The 20,544-nt window shown below is 36.4% G+C and overlaps 1 protein-coding gene across 2 annotated transcripts in view; it reads right to left on the bottom strand.

Annotated features, from left to right (window-relative positions):
• Nucleotides 1-13,536, bottom strand: part of LOC149158982 (retinal-binding protein) — a 271,407-nt gene extending 257,871 nt beyond the window's left edge. The window contains exons 1-3 of one of the 2 annotated variants that reach the window (XM_089436385.1): nt 13,039-13,536; nt 4,399-4,526; nt 3,876-4,008 (exon numbers count right to left, since the gene is read on the bottom strand). In XM_089436385.1, the coding sequence (XP_089292511.1) occupies nt 3,876-4,008; nt 4,399-4,526; nt 13,039-13,198 (421 nt within the window). In that variant the 5' untranslated portion in view covers nt 13,199-13,536. The remainder of the gene's footprint in view (nt 1-3,875; nt 4,009-4,398; nt 4,527-13,038) is intronic. The other variant, XM_089436384.1, reaches the window with a different exon arrangement.
• Nucleotides 13,537-20,544: the final 7,008 nt, after the last annotated feature.

The raw sequence follows: 20,544 nt of genomic DNA, 5'->3' as shown, positions 1-20,544 counted from the left end.
AGTCGCTGTTGGGACGGCTGGGCAGCGTAAATGATAAAAAAATTCATAACAGAGACTTATATATTGCAAATTAGACGTATTGGAGCATGCTCTCACCACTGTTAGCTTCAGAATGCTGAGATATTGTAACAGCCTTTTGTATTGATCATGATGTTAGAACAGACCAGAGAAAATGTTCAAACAATGATCATGAATGAATGTCCTTAAGTTAATTAATTGACAACCGCCTGATGTATATAGGAATTGGATGCCTCTTAATGTGTACTGTGTGTAGAAATTTCACTTAGACGTTTTATGACAGCAAGAAGGACAAGTGAAATCACAATATAATGAGATAGATAATTGCTATTGTTAACAGTGATTTTTCAATTTGACAAATTAATGCATCTAAAAGATAACTCACAAAGAGAGAAATAATGCTATCTACTATCGCATAAGTCAACTAACAATGAGCTTCAGAGACAAAAGGAAAACACCAGGCCTAAGATATGGTACAGTGAACATTGAATCAGCCTGGATATGAATGTTGGACTCCAATTTGGCAATGTGACCCCTTCAGAATGCAACGCTGAGACTGCAATTACAAATTTATTGGCCCTGTACTGTATACATTAAGGAAGAGACCCTGTAGATGCTGGTGGCTGAGGGAGACAAGGCTGAACAAGGCTGCAGAAAAGAGAAATAAGCCTTTTAGACCTGTGATAATGCCCAATAAGCCAGTGGCCAGGGTAAGGAAAGATAATCAGGCCTGTAAATCAACAGGGATAGTCACAAATGACAAATTCTCAATGTAAACTCACACCAATCCCTCAAAAATTCATCTCTAGGCCTGTAAATAAAATATCAGTATAGATGATTAACAACAATAAATCTATTAAACCCCCAGCGTCAAGGGTAAATGTCCCCTTTAAAGCTTGTAATAGGGTTTGATACCCTCGGTGCCTGCAGCTAGGTTTCTTTTGGCAAATGTGGGCCAGATGGATACAAAGTTGTCTTCCATCTATATTATAATGTTGTGTGTTTGGAAACATGAATGAAAATCTTTAAAATTATGTTTAAAATATTTAAAATTATGTTTTTTAATAAAAAAAATAAATATTTAATGTATTTTTTACAACGACCGAGTCATTGAAATCGAACCGGCCGAGTCATTACCGTTTCGGAGTCGGAGTCGGAGTCGATCCTCGGCCGAGTCGGAGTCGGAGTCGGAGTCGTAAAACATTGGAGGAGATGTGGGCAACTCTTTGACAAGAAGAGCTCAGGAGGATGACCAAGACAGGGAGTAGCGGCAAGGGAGCCCGAGTCAAGAAGGAGGAGGAGGAGGATGCAGCTCTCGCATCGTCAGGACAGCAAGTGCAGCAGAAGAGGAAGAAGAAGGACATCACCAAGGTCAAATGCTTCAACTATGGGGAACTGGGACATTATGCCACTTAGTGCCCCCGGAAGAAGGGCAAGGGGGAAGCTTCTGAATCGAAGGCTACTCCAGCGAAAGCGGACAAGGAAGGCGAGGATGACGATTGTGCCATGAGTGCTCATGCACCTCTAGAGAAGAGGTGGGGTGACATCGAGTTGTAGTCAGGAGGACTACATGTAGGGGCAGGATCCTTGAGGTGCCCAAACTCTTGGATCACATATGTCTATGGGAGCCCTTAATGACAGTGGCAAAATGACAGGTGTCAGTTGGAGCAAGGTGTGATAGAGCGACAGTGGCATTGCTAGAGTGCCAAAGTCTGAGGCAGCACAGTCGATGTTGTAGCAGTGCGAGAGGCACAGAGCAGTTTGCAGCAGCGCAGTGGCAGCAGAGGGCCAACACAGATTAGTAGCAGAGGTAGCTTCAGCATCACGAGGCATCCAGACCGACCAGCATGTCAGTGTTTGGGTAAAGTTTCAGTTACTTCTTAGTAACTGAATTGTAGTGTAGCAGTTAGCAATGGCAGTGCTATGGGCAGCATGAGGCAGCACTTTGAGAGAGAGCTGTAGTACAGATGTAGCAATGGCAGTGGCAGAGTCATGGGAAGCAGTACAAGAAGCAGCAGTGCAGTGGATGAAGAGCATCAAGCCAAGCATCAGCAGCACAGTGGACCTATGCAGTGAATCAATGTAGTACTTCTGTTGAGAAGTGTTACTAGAGCACATTCCTCGCTAAGAGGGAGCGTTGATTTTGGGTAGCATCGGATGTGCTCTAGCTCTGAAATTTTGTGGAGGGGCTAGAACACATGAGATCTCCAGAACCCGGAAATCGTTTAGAGAAATTCCACCCGGATGAGGAGTTATTAAAATAGTTAATATTTTTAATGAGTTCCTAAGTCTAAACTTAAGAAAATAAATATATTAATGTGTATTAATAAAAATATGGGTGAGAAGGTTCTAAATGACGAAGATCAAGTATGTTTTAATCTTAGTCGTTGATTAGAGATTAGATCACGGCTGTTGATTCATCAACAGGAAAAGTTTACGAGGAGGCTTGAGAGTCAGTTGGAGATACACCAAGAGATCAAAGAGTTCGATTTTTCTGGGGCGTGGTTTGTTGAGAAAGTCGAGCTAAGTGTTCTGAGTTGCAGTGAGAGGAGCAGTTCGGTAGAGGGACCTAAGTCCAAGGCCGAGGATACATAGCAGAGAGGGTGACGCAGAAGCTAGAGGCGCTGACGCAGTCCCTTAGAGGCAGCGCTGGAGTTTTCTGTGGGGCAACCATCGCTGCCCAGCGCTAGGAACAACAGTTGTCATCTGTGGGGTTTGATCATCCAGTTGTTGGATTGTCAAAATATCTGTCTCTGGATAGAGGTACTTCTGCCAGGTTTATTCTCTATTGGGTGAGCCGGATTTGGAATCCTAGTTGTATTCAAAAATCTGCTTGATAATAGAAACCCTCTATATGTTGCACCAGTTTTCCCGAATTGGGTTTTTCTGGGGACGATTGTCCAAAAATAATGGTGTACCTTGTGTGATTGTCTCAGTTTATTTCAGTTCGTGATCTGTATGTATGTGTAGGCTGCAATGGTGTTTAATCTTTGTTTAAGTAATTAAATAACACTTTGAATATAAAGAACAAGTAGGAGATGATAAACCAGTGATTGCAGTAGGATTTCTGATGTGTAGATTTAGAAATTTTCACATGCATGTGCTCATTAATTGCCAGAACTAACATTCAGCAATACTATGTGCCGAATATGAACATGTATTCATATTTGATAATCACGTCCATACTTCAATCTATATTAATCAATAAGAGACAAGGTCTTTTCCTCTCCTGCATAGTCTTCAGGCCACTAAAAATTGGCTGCCTTAATGACATCATAGAAAGAACTAGAAGCAATCAGTGTTAAAGGCCTTTCTAGATGTTAAATACAATTCCAGGATTTTGAACATTTTCTTCTACTTATTTTCAAGGCAGTCATTTGACAATGAAGATGTATAAAAACATAAATCTGGCTCAGGTCATTAAATTCCTCAAAAACTATCATGCACATCGAGAGTTTGCAAACTGATGATTGCACCAATCAAATCAGCAATTATCACAGACAACTAAAACCATCAATCATGAATCACCAATAAACAACAGAATTTGAAGCAATGATATAAGGGAGAAAAAGCCATGTCACCCCTTTTGTAGCAGTTACGCTAATGCACCCTGCATTGAAATTCTCTAAGATAAATGAGAGCAAGCAATCTTTCCTTTTGCTGCCAAGAGCTGAAACTATCTCGGAGAGTAATTTTACAGAAAAAGCAAAGACAGTAAAATTGAAGCAATATACCTCTCTTACCCATGTCGTCAATTAATTCTCAACATTGCTGGACAATTTTTCCCCATTTATCAAAGGGGGGCTATTTTACTAGAAATGTCTGGTCTTATAGATTGCATTTGGGAGAAAGCTTACCCATATTAATTATTTTTTCGGTGCTTGCCGATTGAAAAGACTGCACAGCGGTCAAAATGCTATGCATCTCAGCATCAAGTCTTTCAACTGTAGTAGCGATAGCTGTATCTGCTGAAGTTGCATGTGCCTTTAGCTGGCAAATATCAAAGAAGTGAAGCTTAAGTTTTGTGCTTTTTTTTGCTTTTATGGTAGTTCACCTGAAGACCCTCCAAACACACAAAAACACACACACACACCCTCCCAGGCCCTGACATAATCAAACCTGGGATACTTTAATGCTAACAATCAGAGTAACAGTATAGGGAAAATTTTAAGTTTCAAATTTCAACTTTTGTCACAAAATCTTCAGAAGAAAAATGCAATAGAAAGGAACATACACAATTCCCTGGACACTAATATTGGATACGACTTTGCAAATTGTAACCACGATCCAAGAAGTTTGCATCAACAAATATTTGGAGAAAACAAGCAACATTTCCTAAGACCGTCATAAATATCAGAAAAAGTACAACTGTCACTTCACCTTCATTGGCCAATTTCTTTTGTCAAGTAAAAATAATATTTCCTCGATCTGCTCTCTATTCCTCCAAAGGTTTTCATCAATTTTATGAGGGGGAGTCCATTCCATTTCAGACATCAGTAACTCCTCACCTGCGCATATATAAATACTTATAAGAACAAAAGTTAACCGAAAAAACACACTTCTACAAAAAGAACTGCCATAAATATATAAGCAACAAAGAAAGAACACACCCTAACACGGCCTAAAAGGTACATTAAAGTCTGTATTCCATGAATTAACTAAAAAACCAAAACTCCACAGTTGTGCGCGGCGCGCGCACCTCATGTAAATTTAATGCTCAGAAACTAATGTAGCAGAAACCATACAGATAAAATTCTTTCTATGTTTTGCATCGAATAAAAGACTGCAGATAAGATAAGATGAGATAATTTAATTAATGTCTAACAGATGACTACAAATAGGTCAATGGGAAATGTTGTCGCTCAAATTGTATGGGCACCGCAACAACTCAGATCATCCCCAACCTCTCTGTTCTAGTTGTCTCCCAACAGCAAACTATGGGGGGTAGACCCTATGGAAATGAGATGATGAAGGACAAGTTGGAAACCAACTAGTCTGGGAGACAGTTGAGTGGTCAAGCACTTGTTTAAATCTAGCAAGATTTTAAGGATTAGATTGAATTTATATATTTGAGACCAGTGCCTTATGGAGTCAACACTCTTGCTTTATAAAATTGAGACCAAGTACCAGATGGACAACTGTTGCTTTAATGCGTTACTATCCTATATGAAATGCAATTCCTAAGACTAATGTGAAAATGCAAAGATCTTGGTTGTTTTTAAATTAAATGCCTAATCTAATTTTGACCTTCCCTTAACTGTTTTGTAGTTGGGCTCCAAGGTAGGTTGTGGGAAGGAGACCAACAGGAAGCAAGCAAGGGCAAGCAAGGGCTTGCTCAAAAAAATTTAGCAATATTTCTTGGCATTTTACAATCAAGAAATAAAAGGATTAGATTTTCAATGTTCACTAGAAAAGCTACCAAGTAAATAATGTGTCGTGCATGATTGCTTAACATTGCAAAACTTTGGTTTACTGAAAAATGAGATAATTGTGAAAATTCCTAGACTCGAAGGAACCCCTACTGCAGCAAATCTGAATCTACTTCACCTACTTGATTTTTAAATTACATTCATTAAGTTATTCTTTTGACTATTGAAGCAAATTACTTTTGCAACCTACACTAGTTAAATATTTGATCTCATGAAACAGAAAACAGAGCAAAGAACAAGATACATAGAACACACTTATTTTTGGACATAATAGTCCCCGAAAAAACCCAATGCGGGAAAACCGGTGCAAGAATTCTGAGGGTTTATTATTATGTGGAAGAAATATCTGAATACAAATCTAGGATGCTCATCTAGCAATTCTTTACAGAGAAAATACTGGCGGAAAATCTGAGTGAATTTTACCTCACTTCACCCGACAAAATTTCCACTGATCCAGCACAAGACTGGTTGGCCCCGGTTATTTCTACGCTAGCCCTGCGTCAGCTATCCCGGCTGTTCCGACAATTCTGGTTGTTCCCAGTAGTTCTGGATTCTGCGTGATAGGCAGCTTTTCTGCTCTGTGCTAGCCCTTCTGGCTCTGCATCATGGCTGCGTGGGCCCAGACTAACCCAGTTTCAACTCTCCCGGCTACTGCGCTACCTCTCTGCAAGCTCTCTCCCCCTCTCTGTCAATATTCTCTAGAAACTCCTTCCAGATTCTCACTGCCCCTCTACTGTTGAATGATCACTTAGTTCGAATTTCTCAGCTTCCTAGCCCCAGAAATTGAACTCCAGATCAATTCTCTCTCTTTGTGTGTGTTTTCAAATGAACCCCAAACCTCCATTTTATACTTTTCCTGTTGAGTCTTCAACGGTCGAGATTAAGTATCTAATCAACAGCTAAGACTAAAACATGACTTGATCCTCCTAAATTATTCTCACCCATATTTTGATTAATATCCATTAATATTTTAATTTCCCTAAGTTTATACTTAGGGACCCCATTAAAAATATTAATTATTTTAATAAAATACAATCCAGGTGGAATTTCACCAAACGGTTTTTGGGTTCTTTAGAACTCATGTGCCTTAGCCTCTCCACCAATTTTCAAGGCTAGAGAACTTCTGATGCTACCAAAAACTAACACTCCCTCTTAGCTTGGAAAGTGCTCTAGCAACAATGTCCACCTGCATGCTGCTCTATTTCTGAAGCACCTCCTTTCTGCACTGCTGCTGCCACCAACATTGTGTTGCTACTGCTACTGTACTATTGCCCATGACACTGCCATTGCCACTATTGTATCTGTACTACAACTCCCTCTCAAACACCTGCATTTTCTATGCTACTAGCACTGTCACTACTAACACTGCATCTATACTGCAACTCAGTTGTTGAGAGAAGCAATTGCAAAACATCCAAAATTAGCTGAACTTAACTGTGTTCAACATAATACAATGAATGTTGGTGTCTGATTGTTGTTGACCCTCTAAATCTTCTGCGCTGCTACTGACTTCTGCACTGTGCCAACTGCACTACTGCCAACCTTGATCTGCGTTGATCAATCTCTAGTCCCAAGCCATTGCATATGTCCTCCAAACACTCCACTGCATCATCTGACACTAATTCCATCTCACTACTATTGAATCTTGGGCTCCCGTAGCAAGGAATTGATCAAGAGCTGGACTCCTCAAGGATACTGCCCACATGTAGTCCTCCCGACTAGAGCTCAATATCGCCCCATCTCCCTCCTGGAGATGCGTGGGCACTCATGGCAAACTCATCCTCGTTAATCTTTGCTGAAACAGCCTTAGGATCATGTTTCTCATTCTTGTCCTTTTTCTTCAAAGGACACGGGGATGCATAGTGGCCCATCTCGCCACAACTGAAACATTTCACCTTCGAAATGTCCTTCTTTCACTTTAGCTTTTTGATCTGAAATGGGAGTTTGATAACTTGTTATGCTTACAAGAACCTCCCAATCAGTTTAACAAATAAATGATCTAGCTTATATATGACATTTGCGGAATTAAATACTTGAAACAGGTGTATCTTTTCTTTTAACTGTTTAAGTGCTTTAAGTCCATTTGTGTCGCTGATATTAAACACATATAACAGCCATATAATGCAGCAAATAAACAACCACACATAACAGCAAATTTAATCTAGGAGTTCACCCGAATATTGTGGGCTACGTCTCCTTGAGCTTTTTTCATCTTGACTTGGCTCTTTGGGATTATGGTAAAGTTTCTTTTACAAGTTCCACACTTAACTCCAAAGGTTACTGAACTGAACCAATGGGCTTAGAATACCATCTATATCCCTGTCATGGTTATCATCACTCTGCAAACAGATCTAAGCTCCCTTAGACTTGATTCCTTCAATCAGTGCTCTGAGCTACCCTGAGCTTCTTGATGGCACTAACTCCTTCAAAATTCTCCAACTGTCACTGAAACCTCATCTCCTGTCTCCAGCACATATCAAACACCGAAAATAGACTGAACATTTGCTCAAAATGAGCACTGCATCCCCAAACTAGGCCTTCCTCCATGGTTGGCACTGGGCTGCCTGAAACTTCCCTGTAGCATCTCGGCCTTTAGAAGTCTCTAAATGCTTCTGCAAATCCTTGCAATGGATTTAAAAGGCTCATTACAGTCAGGAATGACTATTGGTTCGCTGAGAACAAGTACTGGTAGCTCCTACAACTGCCTCCAACTCCTAGTGGCCCTAAGCTCCAAAATCTCCCTAGATGAAAATCTCCATGAAGATGACTTCTTCAGCTTCTCTAGACTATTCCATTGGCTTCAAAAGGCTCCAATTAGCCTAGCTAGCCTCTTGTTTCACTCCCTCCCTCTCTTTCTGCTCTCTGGCTCTCTGGTCGAAAACTACTCCTGGAGTGCATTTAAGCAATATCCCCTAGGGATACTCCACCAAATTTGGTGAGCTGCAGTTAACTCCAATTAAATTTAGCATATCCGCTTAAGTTTAGTCACTCCACCATGCTGACCGTCGGAGGTAACCGTTAACATAATCGTAACTGTTGGGCACGCATATATGGTGGTATAAGCCCCGGCGATTAGGGAGAATCCCGCATAGCTCTGGTGGTCGTATTAATCGGCAACCACGTGGGACTATTTACTTAGCAGAATCTCCACCATCGATCAATCTCGCTCGATCCTTCTTTAACTTTCCCTTTTATCAAGCGCTTCAATCTGCGCCATTGATCTCACTTCTCCAAATCCAACGGATATCGCATCGTCCGCTCACCAACTAACTCGAACGATCTCCACCGTCAATCTATCCCATCCAATCCAATGGTTATCGCGTCACCCACTCGCCAACTAGCTTGGCCAATCTCCACTGTCTACGTGACCCGTCCAATTGAACGGCTATCTCGCAATCTCACATGAAATCTTGCACGACCGATATCAGGTCGAGAGCGCACGATAAAGCAGTTTTCCCGTGCTAAGTGTAGCACGCTAAGGGTAATCGCATGAAATTTAGGAATACCGCTTCCCACCTTTAGGGCTCATGAGATACCAGTTTCTACTTTCCGAATACTACCCACGTGCTTAATTCACACTTTTAAGAAAGGCGCTTAAGGAAAGGTTTAGCGCTTAAAACCAAATTAATCTTGGTCAAATGTCCAAAAATTACAGTTTACTGGACTTTTCAAATTGCGATAACTCCTTCATACGGTATCGGTTTTTCAAACCGTTTGCGGCGCTGGAATCAGAAAGTCGAGATCTATCTGGTCGTTCAGGTTTGACACTCTTTCGAACACTTTGAAATTTGAGCTATCAATAAGGTCCTGGATCAATATCTTATCACTTTTGTTGTCCCTTCGATGCCAAAGTTGTGTTCTCCTCCTCCTCCTTCATCTTTGTGCCACTCCCACTGCTGCCACTGAGGTTGACCTTCACTAGGTCCCTCCTTAACTCCTCCTATTGAAGAGCCGCCCACATCTCCTCCCATGAAGGTAGTTTTTCTCTGCCCAATATGCTTTGGACGAAAACTTTCCATTCATCCGAGACTCCATTCAGGGCTATCCTCACCATCGTGGTTGGCTGAGGAGTGGACCCCACTGCAACAAGTTGGTCTCTAGTGTCCTGAAGACGTTGAAGATAGAGGTTCACCCCTTCTCCTTTCTGCATCAAAGTCCACTGCAACTTCTGCTCCAAATACATCTTTCGTTGTTTGGAAGAGCCTTCATATAGAGAAGACAAGGCTTCCCACATCTCCCGGGTTGTATCCTTGCCCTGCAAGTGTGAGACCACATGATCTCGAACTCCATCGAGAATGAGCCTCTTTGCCTTCCCCTGCTTGGCCTTGTATTTCTTCTTTTGATCGTTGTCAACAGGAATAGCTACAATACTATTGACGTAGGTCTCGAGATCATGTTCCTCCAGAACAGCTAAGATTCTGGTCTTCCATATGACATAGTTGGAAGCTCCTTCCAACTTGTCCTGATCTCTGAGCCCATGCGATGCCATTTCACCCAACTGTCGAATTGATTCCTCTAGTTATTGCTCAGCAAGTGAGAAATTTGAACTTTCTCGCAGAAAGTTCTCTAAGGAGAAAATTCCCCTTCAAAGTGTCTTCGTTCTTTTCCAGCAGATTTCTGCCCCAACGGAAACTGCGCCCTTCAAGCACTGCGCTGAGGCTCTGCATCACTCCCTCTGCCTCTGCAAACTCACGAATTGGAAATCGTACCTTTGTCGTCTCACTCAGAGAGAGATTTCCTCAGATCTTCTTCCTGACAAGGATTGCGCAATCCCTTCAAAGAGATTCGAATTTTTGCCAAGTGTAGCTTTCAACCTCACTGCTCAGCATTGGATCTGCTCTTTCTGTTTCAAAAACAATGCTCTGATACCATGTGAAAATTCCTAGACTCATGGAACCCCTACTGCAGCAAATCTAAATCTACTTCACCTACTTGATTTTAAAATTACATTCATCAAGTTATTCTTCTGAATATTGAAGCAAATTACTTTTGCGGCCTACATTAATTAAATATTTGATCTCGTGAAACAGAAAACAGAGCAAAGAACAAGATACATAGGACACTTATTTTTGGACAAAATAATCCCCGGAAAAACCTAATGCGGGAAAACCGGTGCAGCGATTCTGAGGGTTTATTATTCTGCAGGAGAAATATCTAAATACATCTAGGATGCTCATCTAGCAATCCTTTACAGAGAAAATACTGGCGGAAAATCTGAGTGAGTTTTACACCTCACTTCACCAGGCAAAATCCCGGCTAATCCGACACAAGACTGGTTGGCCCCGACTATTTCTACGCTGGCCCTGCATAGGCCATGCATCAGCCTTGCATTAGCTTCTCTTCCCTCTGCGTCAACTATCTCGATTGTTCCGGCAGTTTCGATTGTTCCCGGCAGTTCTAGATTCCGCGTCACAGACAGCTTTTCTGCTCTGCGCTGGCCCTTCTAGCTCTATGTCAGGGCTACGTGGGCCCAGACTGGCCTAGTGTCAACTCTCCCGACTACTACGCTGCCTCTCTGCAAGCTCTCTCCGCCTCTCTGTCAATATTCTCTGGAAACTCCTTCCGGATTCTCACTACCCCTCTGCTGTTGAATGATCACTTATTTCGAATTTCTCAACTTCCTAGCCCCAAAAATCGAACTCCAGATCAATTCTCTCTCTTTGTGTGTGTTTTCAAATGAACCCCAAGCCCCCATTTTATATTTTTCCTGTTATGTCTTCAACGGCTAAGATTAAAACATGACTTGATCTGCCTTCTAGATTATTCTCACCCATATTTTGATTAATATCCATTAATATTTTAATTTCTCTAAGTTTAGACTTAGGGGCCCCATTAAAAATATTAATTATTTTAATAAAATCAATCCGGGTGGAATTTCACCAAACGGTTTTTGGGTTCTTTAAAACTCATGTGCCTTAACCTCTCCACCAATTTTCAAGGCTAGAGAATTTTCGATGCAACCAAAAACTAACAATAGTGACCAATTCCATTTTCACGGTCTTAGATCTAATTTTTAGTAGTAATTTTGCATAAACTTTCCTATAAATTTTGGATCCTAGCGATTCAGAGCTTATCAATTGAATAGTGTTTGTTAAATTTGTGGTCACCTTGTACATTCTGCTAGACACATATCACTTTAATTATGCTTATTTCTTTGTCTTCTATTACGCTTTGCTCCTAAGTGATCTTCTACTTCTCATTGTCAGAGATGGGACATAAGATGTTATTTTCACCAAAAACTTCTCATAAGTTGCCTTCCCAATGTAAGTCCTCAAGTTGATGTGATAGCATCTTTTCCAATCCTAATATCACTAGGCTTCAATCTCATACCTTGTGAGTTGTCTTTGGCTTGTGGTTGTTATCTATGTGATATTAAAAGCCATCACTACATAAGCCTTCAATCTCGTGCCTTGTGAGTTGTCTTTGGCTTGTGGTTGTTATCTATGTGATATTAAAAGCCATCACTACAGTGACCTATCCTCACATTTGAGATTATATTCTACATTAATACTCCTCTTTTCTGGAAATTACGCAAATTGAGATAGCTCGTCTTCCTCTTAAATTAATGAGGTCCTCTCTACCTCACATTCTTCTCCTATTGCTCCTAATATTTTGTCATTTAGTAATTACTAATAACTGAGTAACACAGCCATTCACACAAAAGCATCCCACGGCAGATGTACTTCAAGAAAATAAAGATTTCCAAGGCATTTCTTGATAAGAGATAAAAGCTTTTGTTATGGATAAGTTCCACAAGCGTACTTGGGATTAGGGGCTAAGGAGAAAGAAAAAATACTATATTGAAGCGTTTAATCCCACTCATAATCATCAACAAAAATCTTACACAGAGGCCAATATTTCTTGGAGAGCCAAAATTCTTATTGCTCAGTTAAGGACTAATTCTCATCAACTCCGTTGTGAAACAAGACGCTGGAAAAGGCCAAAAGAAGTGTGGGAGGAAAGAGTGTGTATTTTTTGTTCTTCTGGAAAAGTGGAAACATAAAAGCATTTCATTTTAGAATGTGGGGCCTTCAAAGACAACAGAAAAAATTATGCAGATATTCGGGCAGCTAGCTCTTGGGATAATCTTTTAGCGAGGTGTTTGTCAAGAAGTTGGGAACGTTTATTGTGAGGCTTCACAGGAAAAAAGCCGAATACATCAACCAGATGAAGAAGCAATATGTCCCATAGGCTATCTTTACATCAACCAGATGAAGAAGCAAACTGTCCCATAGGCTGACAGCCTCGTGGACGTTAAAATTTTTTTTTTTCTTTCGCTCGCCATTCACTAAAATGGGGTTCACATCAGAAATTAATAGTGAATTAAACTAAATGAATCCCTAAATTGTCTAAATCCCCGCAAAAACATTCAATTATGAGTCATTGGGCTGCTTTTAGTCGTTTGGTGGAGACCGTGCGTTGCAATTAAGTTATGAGCCGAGTTTTATGATGATATGCAGCATTTACCACAATTCAGATCATTTGTCTCTGTACTGTCAACTCGAAGCAAAACTCAACAATCTTAAACCCTGAAAACCAAAAACACAGACAGAAAAGAAAATTATGCTTATATTAGGGATTGAGCCAAAACCTGCTCTATCGGGCAGCTCAGTCAAGAAGGACCTGTAACATTTACGGAGCTCGTTGGACAGGCGATTCACATCTTCTGACAAAGGGGCGAAGCTATATTTGTCGTAGAATTTAGCAAGATAAGTGCGCGTTATAGGAACCAGGCCTTCTGTAGAAGCCATCAGTTCGAACCCTACCCTCTTCAAATCTTTACAGCGCGCTTCCCTTAGAATTCTCAAGCCGCACACTTCAAATTCTCGCGAAAAAAGCTTGAATTCGCAACCCAGGGACTTCGATCAGCAGAAATTGAAGGTCCCGGGAGGGAGCGTCCAAGCGTTTTATGGGCACGGAGCAGAGGTGATCCTGTCAACGCCGTGGAAGATTCGACTGAGCGGAGAATAATAAGTACTTGTAAGCTCAGAAGACATAAAACTTGCGTTGAAACTTTAAGGTTTGACGACGGCGCCGGGAACCCACTGAGTTTATTGTATTCCAACCCAACGGTGGCTCCAACTCAATTGTTCATAATGTGCGGGCCCCGTATCCCCCGCTTTCTAGTCTGGGATCCAAAATCATTTTTCTTCCGAAGTAAGTCAAATTTGTAGCAATGAAATTTATTTTCAGTTTTTCAGTTATAAATTCATATTACATGGGAGAAAGAGATTATTATTATTATTTAAATTTTATATATTTTTTTAAATTTTATGTGTTTTTTTTTTAAGAATGTGATAATAATTAATGTTAAAAAATTTATAGATTATGAGATTTTGGATAAACAATTGTTTTGTTAAGGTATTTTTTAATGTGAAGTTATTGGTTCAATTTCCTATTTTGATGAGAGTGATATATTGAATATGATGAAGATATAGTTCACCAAAATTATTTTAAAAAATGTTAAAAAAATTATAATTATTTTTTATTAATTGAAATTTTAAATTTTTGAGTTATATTATTTTAATAGAGATAAAGGAAATTTATGTTATTAAAATATTTTTGAAATTGTATAATAAATCAAATAATATTAATTTTTAAAATTTAAGATTTTATAAATATTAGTGATATTTTAAATGGTTGAAAATAAGATTTCATCTTTTTCTATGTTGTATTTTCTAAGAAAAGCATATTCTTTCCTTTCTATCTAGTTAACTCGATTAACCTTGTCATCTCTTATAAGGGATTAAGTTAAAAGAGATTGTCTAACTTTTTGAAGAAATTTAAGTATTTTATGATAATTTCATTTATGGGAATTTGAGGCCATACTTTATGTTTTATGAATTTTGAGTTTCTTTTAAATAACTAGAGAAACTAAAAATTAACATTGCAAATCTTTATAAGAGATTAAGTTAAAAGAAATTGTGAATTTTTTTTATCAATTTTAAGTGTTTTATGATAATTTTATTTGATTGAAGTTAGAGGTCATAGTTTTTGCATGTCTCATGAATTTTGAGTTTTTTTTAAACAATTCAAAAAAAATAGTGAATTAAAAAGATTAGATTTTTGTTTTGACAATCTAAATGAAAATATATTCTCAAAAATATTTTAAATATAATAATTTTTATTTAAATGTTTATATAATGTAACTTTTAAGTATTAAATTTCAAATTATTTTTTAAAGTAATTATTAATTATGGTGGAGATTAAATATCATTTATGGAAAGTAAAAATCCTTTAACATTTATTTCGTTGTTGTTTATCAAAATGGTAAGCTCAGCTAATGGCTCACCTCACATATGACATGTACTAGTTGGCTTGTGCACAACTAGAATTCTAGATCTGTCGAGTATCAAGTGGATCAAATATTTTTCACTTTAAAAGAGATTTGATCCATATGAATGCTTGATAGATTGTGAATCAAGATAAATATATTTTTGTTTAATTATCAATAATATTTTTTTTTATTTTTAATTTTATTTTATTTTTACATAATTTTACCAAATTAAAATATTTACCTAACATAGTAAAACAAAACATTACAACCTTTCTTTCCTAATACCATAAAAATAATATTATGGAACATCATATTATTTTCTCCATAAAAAATAACACAATATACATAAATTATATGTTATTTAAAACCCAAATTAAATACATTTGCCCTTAAAAACAATTTCTTATACTGCCAGTTACGCTTTCATGCTTGCTTTTATTTGATGTTTTTTTACATCATTTAGAAAAAAAAATATTCAAAAGATTCACGACATTAATATAGACAAATATTCAAAAGATTCACGACATTAGTATAGAGATCATAACATAAATAAAAATGGTTTTATTTTATGTTATTACTACTATGGTAATGTTATTAATCTTTTGAATTTTTTAAATGATGTAAAAATAAGTTAATGAAAATTAATATGGTAATGTTATTAATCTTTTGAATTTTTTAAATGATGTAAAAATAAGTTAATGAAAATTAATATGATATTGATCATTAAAGTAATGAATATGTTGGACTATGTATGAATTATGAGATTTTAATATATTGGGATTATGCATGAATTTTGTGATTTTAAGTATAGAATTTGGTATTATGTTGGGAGTTTAAAAATGATGTAAAAATAAGTTAATAAAAATAATATGATATTGACCATTAAAGTAATGAATATGTTAGGATCATGTAGGAATTATGTGATTTTAACATGTTGGGATTATGTATGAATTAAGCGATTTTAAGTATACAATTTGGTATTATATTAAGAGTTTAATCGACATTTTTAGGAGTCTAGTTAATTATTAAATCTTTTATCATAATAGAGTTCATTAAGAACTTTGAAAATGTTATGTCATTATAAATATTTTAATGGTTAGATAAAAAAGTTTTATTTTTAATAATTTGATTGAGTCAAATATACCAAGGGAAGTTAAGGCGTTTAAAACTTCAAAGATAATCTCATTTCCTTCCATTGTTATAAGTAAAAAGAGAAAGAAGTTTTTGCATTTCTTTTTAAGCAAGGTTCAATTTTCTGATAATATTTATATTCCATTGTTTTTTTTGTATTTAGAGGAATCTGCAAGTTGGTTAGTATCTTACCAGTGTGATAAGGGGTCAATTCCAACTATTACCACTATCACCTCTAGGTGCCTATATATGCCCCTTCCACATGCATAGGTGAATTGGGAGATCTGAACCTCAAAACTCCTCATACATAACACTTCTTTTTCACGATCACCGCCAATTGAGTTGCCCCCTGGGGACTTTATTTATGCTCCATAGTTAAGAAGTGTAAAAAAAATGAAATACATGGCATATTTAAAAGAATGGTGACTTTTACAAATTATAACAAAGGATTATGTTGAATAAATTCCATTTTCAATAACTATTTCCTATAATTTTTATATTCTAATGTTGTTAAAAGAAGTAAGACATGGTTTGTTTTTCCCATGTAAATTTCTCTAAGGTAAGAATTGTATGCATGGTATATATGATGTATTGATTGTTGTAGATTTTGGAGATGATTTGAGAAGTATTATAAGAACAATGAATATGAGTAGAATCTCATTATATCTACACCATTTCTTTTCATAGTAAAATTAGATGATTAAAGATATATCATGATGAATTCTCCAATGAAATAACCATAACAAATAATGGAATAAAAAAATTTAACATAAACTTATCATTATCTTGAATCCAACTTGAATCTTTTAGACAACAATAAATTTGTACTTGAATTTCTTGTATTCCTATCCTTGGTTAATAGATTAGAAGTTATAATGATTCCATGTGCTTTTTAACTATGTTGTAATCTTTTCGAGTAGACTTCATGTGAAGCTTAAGCCACTCATCAATTTCATGTGTTAATATGGTGTCCATAACATTATTTTTCTCATAAAATTTTAAGATTATGCAAATTGCTTGCTCAAAGTATATTCTAGATGTAGCATTCTTGTTGAGCCGAGAGACTCCTTCTACAACCTAGTATGAGGGGATGCGTAAGTTTGTATGTATGTCTGTCTGTAAAGTTGACACATGCCGCTTTATAGAAAATAAAATAAAATTATGTTCTAAATAGAAAAATAATATCAACTATAATAATAATAATAAATAAAATTGTAAATTAATTAGAAGTAAAACAAAAGTGTGAATAAAATGTTTAAACTTTATAATTTTAAAAACTATTTCAATAAGAGATTTAAATAAACTATTTGAAGATCTCTGTTAACTAATTTATTTTGATATCAACTTTATATATAAAAAGAGTGTGTTAAAATGAAATATTTTAATGTTATATATATATATATATATATATATATTCAATATGGATTATTAATAAAATATTTTAATACCAATGAATATTGACATATACTTAATAATATATTTAAAAAAACCATTTTAATAAAAATTAAGCTTTATGATTAAAACGTGTATCTATCTAATTTCATATATATTCTATGTATTATTTAAAACTAAATTTATTTTTCATTTTTAAAAAATTGTATGTAAAAAAAATTGATCTTTTTAAACTCATATTAAATCTGTAAATCTATAAATAAGAAAAATTATTTTTATTAAATCTAATTCAAAATAAAATGATGGAAAATAAGAATTATTAAGATTCAGATCTTAATAAGCATAGTCTCTGCCTGATATCCTAGATAAGCCTACATCCAAAACGTTTTTAAATTATTGGTAACGTGGACTTGTCTTTTTCATTCAGTCCATACATTCATTAATTTTCTTGTTCTTGGCCTGTCAGCGAATAACTTTTAGAAATACACACAACCCACAACATCCAAAATAATGATATCACCGTATATGGATGGTTCTCAAACACAATATGGTTCCCGTGAGACTTCCTATGACTCAGCTGCTACAAGCATATCATATAAGAAAGGGCGTTGTCTATTGAGGCGTAAAATTCATACAAACCGTTAAAAATACATAGAATGTGATTATTTTTTTCAAAAAATTGACCATAGAAATATGAATTGTATTTTTTTTGGTTAGAAATAGATTCAGTGTTATTAATTTAATTATTTTTGGAGAGCTTGAACCCGATATATTTAATTGGAATTTCCCAAAAAAAAAAATTGAAATTTATGTGTTGTGTAACAGTCCAAAACAAATATGTAGTTAATTTCCTAATCAATATAAGATTCAAATAAATCAACACTTACTTATATTACCTGTGATTGACGTTTGCCAAATGGCAACAAGGTTTTGGGGACGACTCTCCACCCAACCGTAGACTCAATTGCGCAAGGATTTGCTACAACTGGCCACCCCCAAGCCCTCAATCAACTTACTACTGCTAGTGACTTCTATGTCTCAGAGCACCATTCTCCCAAAAGAATGAAAGATAGAATCTCAGAATGATGGAATACCTCCCATCCTCCTCAACATCTAATAAATAAAACAAACATTGAAAAGGGAACCACATGCACACACTCCATGTGTCTACATGTGACTTTTTGATTTTTTTTTACGTTCTTGTTTTTTTTTTAATAGCTTTACTAATTTTTTCACTGTTTTATTGTTTTATTTTTATTTATTCTTATTTAGAGTTTTAGTATGGTTATTACTATTTTTATTTTTATTTATTTTCTTGTATATATTTTTAATATCATTTATGATTTATGATTTTTATTATTTATTATTTATTATTTATTATTTATATTATTATTTCTTATTTTTTATTTTTTGTTATTATGTATTATTTATTATTTATTATTAAGGGGAGGGACATTACATACTTTCCCACCTTTAAGGAACTTCGTCGCAAAGTTGAGTTGAATTATTTATTATTCATTATTTTTATTATTTATTGTTTATTATTTATTATTTTATTTACTTCATGTTGCCGACACCCTCTGCTAAACTAGTATAACCAACAGGCATTGAAAGTTCCAGAACACCGGGGAAATCTCAAGGAATTTCTGTCATTTTTCCCACTTTCGGCACCAGGCATAAGTTTAACATGGTCTGTATCCTAGTCCAAGGCTAGCCCCAAGGCTTGCGCCTGACTCAAACCTCATCTGCGCAAAGCAGGCATCCAGTATGGTACTCAATGACTTCGAGCATCTTGCAAGGTTGGCCCAATCCCTCCACAACTACTAAGACGCACAGCCCCAGGCATCGAAGTCCTTACACCCCCACCAGACTTTGGCATCCCAATCCAATAACAGGCACCTAGCCTAGAATATTAGGCACTTGGCTTGCTCAAGATGGTCCCATAGCCCTTCAAGAGTTATCCATCGAGAGCTACACACAAGACAAAGGAACCACTGGCATATGTAGTGTTGATTGAGTTTGTCCCAGCCCATATGGTGTTACCTATTCTCCTTCGTGCATATGGGCTCGCACGAGATCATCAAATAAACCAGCCCTCTTGACCCATTTGTGGAGTCCTGTGAATCATCACACCTCAACATGCAACCAATGCATTAGCCATACCATCATAGTATCATAGAAAATAATCCACATGCCCAATGTTGCATGTCATCATGAGAACATTCATCATTGTTAATCGCAACATTATGAATAATAACGAACCGCATGCTCATCCATGGCATAAATTTGACGCAACTATCGCATGCTTCACCTCATAAAATACCATCATAAGTTAGATCATCAACGTAATTGCATCAAAGTCTTATCATGACTTCACATAATAAGTGAACCACATGTCAATAAACCTCATATTATAGCATCATAATTCCTATGCCACATTATGCATATCATATCCATCATGAGTATTGAACATTAAATACCTATCATCACGTAGTAAATGAATATGTCAATATACCTTGTCATAACGTCATAATACCTATGCATCTCACTATCATCATAAGGATACATTATCACTATAAGAACCACATGTATATCATATCATGATCCATCGTCAATATGTTTTCATCAAGTTGTCAATTACTTTTCAATAATCATTTCCACTTCTTTCAACTAGGAAGTTGATCATTTACCCCATTTAAATTTCACATGGGCCTCGTCATCTTAAGTCTTAATCTCTCGTCATATATTATTCCTTCCCCAAGGAAATTCTGGTGAAATTCATTGTTTAAGATATTACTAGTTATACCATCATTATTTAAATCATCTCTCTCAAAATTAAAGTCCCTTGGTTTTACATCCATTTACCCTTTGGCTTACCGATTCCAATATTGCTATATGCAATCACTAGGTCATCGTGATTTTATATCATGCTTAATTTACTTGCATGAGGGTTTTTTTTATCCATGTTGACTTATACCTTCATCACTTAATTATGATTTTCAACCACCAAAAATATTTTCTTATCTCGTCAAGTTCCTATCTTAATACCATTAGATTGCTTTATTGTAAATTCACCCTTCTTCAAGTTGGACAAGAGATTCTTGTATCTTTAGATTTTGAAACAGTTGGAAACACTACTATCATCATTGTCCATGAAAAATTTAAATGTGTGGTGTCATGTGGAAACAGCCTCTTTTAACGCTATGGGAACAAAGCTTTTTCCTATTTTTGAACTATGTAGATCATCACTATGACCATTACCAATCATGTTTCTCGGTCCACTCATCAATACCCTTA

Source organism: Pinus tabuliformis, chromosome 5_2, assembly GCF_031772625.1.
Source record: "Pinus tabuliformis cultivar Carrire ecotype Pingquan chromosome 5_2, CPIR1, whole genome shotgun sequence".
NCBI lineage: Eukaryota > Viridiplantae > Streptophyta > Pinopsida > Pinales > Pinaceae > Pinus > Pinus tabuliformis.
The sequence above is the reverse complement of the archived record's forward strand: the minus strand, read 5'-3'. Positions and strand labels throughout refer to the sequence as shown.